The sequence below is a fragment of the Notothenia coriiceps genome, unplaced genomic scaffold (assembly GCF_000735185.1).
Source record: "Notothenia coriiceps isolate Sejong01 unplaced genomic scaffold, NC01 NC01_scaffold00038179, whole genome shotgun sequence".
Lineage (NCBI taxonomy): Eukaryota > Metazoa > Chordata > Actinopteri > Perciformes > Nototheniidae > Notothenia > Notothenia coriiceps.
The window spans coordinates 1-8,440 of NW_011370880.1; the positions used below are offsets into that span (position 1 = coordinate 1).

The window sequence follows — 8,440 nt, forward strand, 5'->3', positions numbered from 1 at the left end:
GTGTAGGCGGAGCCGTGATGTCATCTTCAATGAGAACCACAGAAAACCAACATCAGCCGTTAGCTGTTAGCACTCAGAGCTCACAGCTCCTCATATCTGTTCAGAAACTAGACAAAAGTTAAACAAGTACAAACCACATACTGTCTGTGTCATGGCGAATACAGTCGCTGGTTTATTTATGTCTGTAGGCCGTTGTTGTGAGTGTGGACGGTCGGAGCATATACAACGTTAGCTTAGCCGATCTCCATTCAGAAAACACGCATTTTAAAAGGTTTTTCGCCTGCCGTCTGTCTGCAGACTTGTCAAAGCATTAATTCATGGTTTTTACTAACCGGTATCAGTATGTTGTCACTTCGGCATCATTTAGAAACGTATATTACAATTAAATCACGGTCAACTATGTTCATCTTGTTGTAGTTGTAGCTCCCTTGCCAGCGATTCTCTCTAGTTTAGCATACTCAGCCCGGTTGTTGGCCCGGAAAGAACCTCGATTTTATGGGGCCAGAAAAACTGTGAAATAGTACCCGCTAGCCGGAACTAGGCATAGTGGAAACACAACGGGCCGGGCTTAAAGCGAGCTTCGCGCTGTAGTGGAAATGCGTCATTAGTTTATTGCCTCTTGTCAGGACAGTTTATTGCCTCTCGCAGTAAACATGGGTTTAACTGTTGCTTAGCATTCTGGAGAAACACACTTCAAATTCACTTTAAAGAGGCCCTATTATGCTCTTTGGCGTTTTCCCTTTCCTGTAGTGTGTTATAAAGGTTTTTGTGCATGTAAAGGGTCTACAAAGACTTAAATCCCAAAGTTCCCTCTAGAGGGAGTTTCTCTCCGACACACTTATTATTAATACTGTTGAAAACATGTAAAACTGGAGGAGAACATCAGGTATTTATGTGGCTCAAATGTGCAATTAAAAATAATAATTTTTAAAAAAAATGACATTTTTGTGTTTATTCAAAAAGTATTTCATTAATTGTTTATGCTGCTTATGTGCATATCTTTGTATTTAACTTGATTGTGCTTCTAGTAGTTTCTGAGATAAATTCATTTTCTTATCATAATACATTGAGTCTTTTGGCACGAGAAAACTTTGTTATCCCAAGAAATAAAATATCATGACATACATAGACAAAACATCAGTTCCATTTACCCAAGGCTCAATGTAGTACAAGAAAAACTCCCTTTTAGGCAAAAAGTATAAATGCATTTTGGACAGGAAGGGCTGATTTTCTGCTATAAGATGCTTGAAAAAAGCCCCTTAACGTCATGGTGATTCAAACCTTTATAACAACATGCCTTCCTGTAGCTGATGATCATACCTTCAATCTGTGTCGCTGCTCTTCCTTCAGCTTCTCTTGACGCCCGATGCTCTCTTTAGTTCTGCAGGAAGTGGAAACCCAGACCCGTTTTAATCGCATTGAATAAAACGTTCAAGAAATGTTTGGCGAGCTGAAAACACATTTTCATTTCATTCTATTCTGTGTTAAACATAATTTAGGGCAGGGGTGTCCAAACTATGGCACAGGGACCGACTGTGGCCCATGTTCCATTTTGTGGCCCACAGCAAATTATTAAAGTATAATGGAATATGGCCCACACATGAAACTTGTGCTCGTCTTACATTGTACTTATAAAAATATATATATATGTAACCATATATTACACAGTATTCATTGTTGTTTCAGTGTTAATACGGCCCATTTTCAAATAAATTCAGTCAATTAAAGTGGAAAACATTTTCTAACTAATCCTGGTTGACTGATTTGCATAACAAGTTTGCGATACAAATGCTGAAGAAATTAAGAGACCACTCAAGTGTTTTCTTGAATCTCAATCTCTACATGTATGGCAGCCATTCCATTCCAGTGTCGGTTGAATTCCAACACAGAACAGTTTTGTCAGTAGTTTATAGAAGAAAATAAAAACGTACATTTTTACTCAAACACATACCTATAAATAGTTACAGAGAAACTGATCATTTTGCAGTGGTCTCTTTTCCAGAGCTGTATATCCTTTCTATTTCCACTTAGACTCTTACTCTCTGTTCAGCATGTCCCTCATGCTCTGGAACTCCTGCCTCTGCTTCAGCTCCATGAACTCCTCGAAGCGCTTCAGCTGCTCACTGGCCACCTCCGCCACCTCCGCCACCAGCTTCTCCTGCATCTCCTGCCGCAGCCTCAGCGCCATCTGAGGGTCAAGACATCCATCAGGTGAGATCACAGAGCTTCCTGTCTATGTGTCACGGTTATTTCGCCTTATAGTTAACAGATTACACATATATTGGTTTGGTGCGTAGCAAGAATTAAGTCCTTAACTAATGAGCCTTGAAATTGGTTTATTTAAAAAGATCATACAGTTCAGTTAAAAATAAAAATAAACGATAAACAAACATTCAATCTTGATAAACTAATGAGTATATCAAGCCAAAAAAAGGAAAAAAACTCAATTACAATAAAATGACAACGAAAAAAGGTCATGTTGAAAAATTAAAAAAGTTTCCAAGTAGTAAACTAATTGTTAAGACAAGTCTCTTTTTATAAAACATTTGTTATTTTTTTCTTTAACCCTCTGATACCCACAATCCCTTGGATGTGCTGATTTGGTGTGTTTGAAAGGTATGTTTATGCCATAATAAAACCATTTATCATACTGTAAAAATTACAGGATGAAGCTTAAAATAGTGTTATACCATCAAAAATCACTTTGTTCTTCATCTCTCATTCAAAAGTGTTCCACCTCATTTTGAAAAGTCAGCTTTTTAAAAACCAACATGGCTCGGTTCAACATTTTGTTTCAAAATGTCATCAATGTCATGCTCCTCGTCGCAACTGGAAAGCAACGAATGCATCAGTCCCATATACAAAGATGTGTGAAACTTTGACTTAGCTGCAGGCTAAAGAGGCTGAAATCTCAATCAATATGTAAATCATGTGGAATCTAAATGTTCTCCAATATCGGTCAAACTTGTGGAAACTCGAATATATATTGTATTCATTCTTTAAAATGATAGTATTAAAGAATTTCAACCTGTTGATTAAAACTGTCATTTGAAATAACTACCGTAATTTTCGGACTATAAGGCGCACCTGAATATAAGCCGCAGAAGCTAAATTGAATGATGTGTACATATATAAGCCGCACTGGAGTATAAGCCGCAGGTGTTTTAATGTTTAATTACCATATGTAAGGGTTCGTGCACAGAGGGGATTGTCGGGAAAGAGATGGCTGTTCGAGGAAGCTCCCATTTATTAACATTTCAACAAACATGTTGCATATTTGCATAACGTATTCAAGTGTTACCATTTAGTGCAATAGTAGCTACAGAACATGTGCTGTGTAAACTGTACTGTATCACATAGCGTTTCAGACACACAAACTTTTCAACTTTCAAACTTAAACGGTGCGCTTCCAGCGCACGTACCGGCAGTGATCTACAGCAGTGGTTTTCAACCAGTGGTACGGGGACAAACTGTCTTGCTCTCGTTCTGACAAACTGTCTTGCTCTCGTTCTGTCTCTCGTACCACTCTCGGTTCCACTTTTACGCGCTACCTGTCTCACTCTTTTCCGGCCTCCAGCTTTTCCTGCTGGAACCCGCCGCTTAAAGGTGGGGGGCGCGGACCGGCCATAGAGCCCATAGAGTTAAAGGTGGTGGACTGTAACCTGTAAAATCCATAGATTTAGGAGGTCCCCTAGTGGCCGTTAGCTGTAAAAATCCATAGATTAGCCGCACCGTTATATAAGCCGCAGGGTTCGAAAAATTTGAAAAAAGGCGCGGTTTATAGTCCGAACATTACGGTAGTAATTTTTAATAATAATAACCATGTTAGTGATGTTTCCATAGAGTGTTTTGTAGCAGTGATAAACAAGGCTACAGTGAGTAGAATGAGACAAAAATTCCTAAAACTTATTTTGGGTTTAATGGGATAAACCACTAATCGTTCATCATAAACATTATTATTTTGGATCAAATTAGTTGTGGTGTGAACTTTGGGATTTAATTTGACATGCACAAAAACATGTATAACACACTACAAGCGAAGGGAAACCCCCAAAAAGCATGATATTATGATGTCTGACCTTTGCTTTATCTTGCTGTTCTGCTGCAAATCGGATAATTTGGCCTGCCGTCTCCATGGCTTTAGGCGACAGAAGGGAAATGGAAGGTAGAGATGCGGGACTGGAAAACTCGCTGACATCTTCCTCCGGATCTTCATCCCTAGCCTCATCACTGACAGCCTGCAGCACATAAAGGAGAAACGTTTTCTTAAAAGATTCAAAAGAACAGACAGGATGGAGGAATTAAGAGATAAAACCAAGTCACAGAAATGTATATAAACTTTGTGCAGCTAAGTTAAAAGTAATAAGGGAAATTGACAAAAAAAAATCCAAGTCTTGAAAACCTCAAACTGATAAACGTTATTACTTTCTAAAAGCAATAGTACATAGAATAATAATGAATTAAATCAAATAATAAATAATACTACAAAAGAAAAATATGCAGTAGATTTGATCAATAAATATACTGAATATTTAAGTGGTTATAAGCGTAATTCATAGCGTAGACATTCAAATTCGAATCCAGCATTGTGCACAGCGTTTTTTCACATATATATTCAATCTGTTTAAAATGTATTTCTTTTAGAAAGTGCTTAGACTACATTAAAATGATTAGTATTATACATATAGACTTAGATGTCAGTGATGGCTGCATGACCTGACCATTGTCAAGTCTGAAAAGTCAAAATGTACTCCAAAAAGTGAAACATAATCATTCAACCTCACCACATTTTTTTTTATCTTAACAAATATACTGCTTCAACCTATATTTTTTTGCGTTTATCCTTTCATAAACAACATTTTCACTGTGCTTCAAAAAACAGTTTACTTTCCTGCTTGCTGCAAACAAAGAGAAGCACACTGAGCAGACAGTAGTCAATCGTAAAACACCATAAATAAATTTAAACCGTATATGTATTAATGTGGTCTAGTTTTCGCTCCCTGCTGTTGTATTCACAATAATATTCTGTATAAACTGTAAAGCCCCCTGAGACAAATGTAAATGTGTGATATTGGGCTATGTAATAAACTGACTGACTGCATGTCCTTTAATCTATTCCCAAACAGATTGGTGCCAAAGAGTCCTAAAACCAGGTTGGGTCAGCGTGTTTTCGGGATGCCAGACTCGCCTGCTCGCGCTCCGTCTTCAGAGATGGGGTGCGCCTGACGTTGAGGTCGGGGATGGACCCAGTGGAGGAAAGGGAGGTGAAAATATCCTCAGAGAGGCCGGGGCTGGAGTCCCCGGAGCTGGAGCCCAGGAAGGAGGCCTTCTGCAGGGGCAAGGCACAGAGACGCTCCAGGATGACCCCCGAGTGAGGGGACAGGCTGAGGGGCTCTTTGCATCCTGACAAAATGGGCTGAAAGACACACACAAATAAGAGACATTACAACTCAGGTACACGTCATTCACAAAGCATGCTTTAAGGTTAAAATGTACAAATATTAGCTGTACATTGTTTTTAAACTTTGTTTGAAATTGAAAAAAGTGGCTTAGTGTGGCCATGCGATATTCAAATGACTTAATTTACTTTTTAAAGTTGCAAGTTTGTTGGAATAATATCTAAAAATGGGAATGACCAATCACTTATTTTAAATGTAAATCTTTAAAAAATATGGGTTTGAAAGTTGTCGTCACATTATAAACACAATTTTTGTGTAAAAGTAAATATTGAAATTCAAAGTAAGTTAGTAGGAACTAACGTGCTATAAACCATTACAAAGTATAACAACAACACAATAAGGAAAGCGGAAGAGTGGGTGTATATCATCATATGTATATTCCGGTTTATAATATATATTGATACTGTCAACTTAATTATTTGAATTACCTTAGGGATTCTATTGAATGTAATATTTCTCGTTATTTTATTTTGTTGTCATTCTTAGTATGCTAGCGTTTGTCTCTTTATTTGAGTAGGTTATGGTATCCTATTTGTTAGGTGTATTATTTTAACTCAAATCAAAAGAGAAAATGCTTCCACCTGCTTTATATTCGTCTTAATGGTGGTTTTACTTTGGTAATGCAATGCCCTCACTACATATTGTTTTTGTTGGTATATATGGTTAAAGGATCACTAAAATTAGATAAATCAATTTCTTAAACTATGAAACTACTCACTACAACTTGGTCCGGCTTACACTAACTAGCCATTAGCCTGCCAGCTAATGTCTATTTTATCTTAGTATTACTTCAACTCACCTCGCCCCTTTCCGACCAGTACGGGTCAAAAGTGATATTTCCCTTTGGTGAATTTTTTAATGCCTGTAATGTTTCCCATCGTAGATTTTCAGAAGGCATCACGACAGTAAAATAGACACCACAAACTAATGATAGCGTCAAGCTAACTTTTGAATCACCGGATGAGGTTACATATATTACCGCCCGACGAGAAACAGACTGCCTACTGCCAAGCTTTTTGTTTCCGGCTAGGCCATGCCCTCATTTGATAAAGAATAACATTTGACAAAGAAACGCTTTTGGATACGTTTTGTTAATTCTTCACTTTACACATTCATGTTTTTTTGGAATACAGCCCCTCACCTGCTAACTCCTGCCCAGCTCCCTCCACCATATCACACACTGTAACTATTGTCTATCCTGATATTTTGTTCCTTCAAGTACAAAATGAGTACTTTATTTTGGGGGGAAATGTGTGTTAAAACAGGTTTAATAAGGTAATAAAGTAATGTTTTTTTTGATGATTACAGGCTAATTTATTTCTAAATCACCTCAGAAATGTCCTATCATTTCTCATATCAAAGTCATATTTTTTTGTTCAATACTTGTGTTTTGCTTATTCATTTCTCAGCCATGTCACTCTGGAAATTACAAAACTTATGTTCAGAGTGTGTTTCTCAAATATGTGCAGGGCTGCTTTGGCAAGGTGACGATGTGTGTGGACGTTGTAACCGAGAAGGCCATCAAGATAACCAAAGATAACCACATTTTCTTTGAGCGAGCACTGAAAGAGAGTACGAACTCTTATTATAAAGCTGGAATATGCTGGTTTAGATATTTGCAATGAGATCCCGACAACCTTGAATTGAAGATGGCAGCAAATGGGAGTAATCACGTTTTTGATGTCTTCCACAGATTCAAATTCTCCAAAAGCTGCTGACTGGATGCAGACACATGTAGTCTGGTCCAATGGTAAGGCTCATTCTATCGGCCCGAGACTTACATCAAGTATGTGTGTAGGAGCAAATTAACACAGTGGCTCTGTGGGTATTAAGGTAGGAACCAATGTTTGTGATTAGAGGTTTCGCCGGAAGGCCATACCGTTTTTGACAAACTGTAGAGGCTAAGCCAACGCTTTAGCCTCTGAGGATCCACTATCTTGGCGTAATTGACGCACACAAAGTTTGCCAGGTGAATAAAAGTCCGATACAAAGTTTCCAGATAACTATAGTCCATTTATTTCCTTTTACTGGTGTCCATTTAACTTGCGTAGTTTCTCATTCACCATACATAATATTACGGTTTACACAATACCTTGTGTTTGTGTGTGTGTGTGTGTGTGTGTGTGTGGCCTTCCGGCGGAACCTCTACCCACAAACATTGGTTCCTACCTTCATGAGAGGATCATCGGTGCCTCACTCCCATCACTCCTGGACCTCTACAACATCTGCCTCACCCGCAGAGCACTCAGCATCGCTGGTGACCCCACCCATCCCTCCAACTGCCTCTTCACCCTGCTGCCTCCAGGGAGGAGGTTCCGCAGCCTGAGGTCGAGCACCACCCGACTAAAGGACAGTTTTTTACACCAGGCTGTCAGCAGGCTGAATCCTCTCCACTCTCTCCGCCCTCTCCCCCCTGACCCACTGGACTATAACTCCCTCAGACACTAAAATCCAGCACCAGATACTTTTTACGCTGCTATGGACAATATTGCAATAATGCACATTCTGGACAATTTGCACTAATATTTATTTTTGCACATTCAATGGACAATCTGCGCTAATGTACATTCTCAGAATATTGAAGTGACTGTTATTTTGTATTGATTGTAGTGTTTTTATGTAGGTCTTAATGTGTGCACATGTGCAAATGTGTTCTTGACTGCGTATATACATACATATTTGCACACATATTTTAATATTTAATATTCTATTTATATTGTTTTTCTATTCGGGATTGTGGGAAACAGTATTTCGATCTCTTTGTCTGTACACACAAACTGGAAGATTGACATTAAAGTTGACTTCGGCTATACCCACTGTGTTAATGGCTCCTACAATGTGGAATTATTACTTTATTCAGAAGTATTCTTAAAAGACTTAACATGTAATAGGAAAAGTTAAACATGTTAATTGTTGTGATCCTAATGAATCTCAATCTTTGTGTTTCTTCAGCTGAACAGCCTGCTCCATGTCAAGGCCCT

At 38.4% G+C, this 8,440-nt stretch overlaps 1 protein-coding gene across 2 annotated transcripts; it reads right to left on the minus strand.

Moving 5' to 3' along the window:
• Positions 1 to 1,308: 1,308 nt before the first annotated feature.
• On the minus strand, positions 1,309 to 8,185 carry LOC104968008 (nucleoporin GLE1-like). Of its 2 annotated transcripts, none has more exons than XM_010797545.1 (5): positions 7,629 to 8,185; positions 5,189 to 5,416; positions 4,080 to 4,238; positions 2,040 to 2,188; positions 1,309 to 1,381 (listed from the first exon to the last, which is right to left on the minus strand). In XM_010797545.1, the coding sequence occupies exons 1-5, from the start codon at positions 7,632 to 7,634 to the stop codon at positions 1,315 to 1,317; spliced, it is 609 nt and encodes a 202-aa protein (XP_010795847.1). In that variant the 5' UTR covers positions 7,635 to 8,185; the 3' UTR covers positions 1,309 to 1,314. The 2 variants fall into 2 exon arrangements, with proteins under 2 accessions (XP_010795847.1, XP_010795846.1); XM_010797544.1 differs by lacking the exon at positions 7,629 to 8,185 and adding an exon at positions 6,259 to 6,436.
• Positions 8,186 to 8,440: the final 255 nt, after the last annotated feature.

Coding starts and splice junctions, on each gene's coding strand:
- LOC104968008 (XM_010797544.1), bottom strand. CDS start 6,357: ATGCCTTCTGAAAATCTACGATGGGAAACATTACAGGCATTAAAAAAT. Junction 5,417..6,258: donor ACTGGTCGGAAAGGGGCGAG/GTGAGTTGAAGT, acceptor TGTGTCTTTCAG/CCCATTTTGTCAGGATGCAA. Junction 2,189..4,079: donor AACAGCAAGATAAAGCAAAG/GTCAGACATCAT, acceptor CTTGACCCTCAG/ATGGCGCTGAGGCTGCGGCA.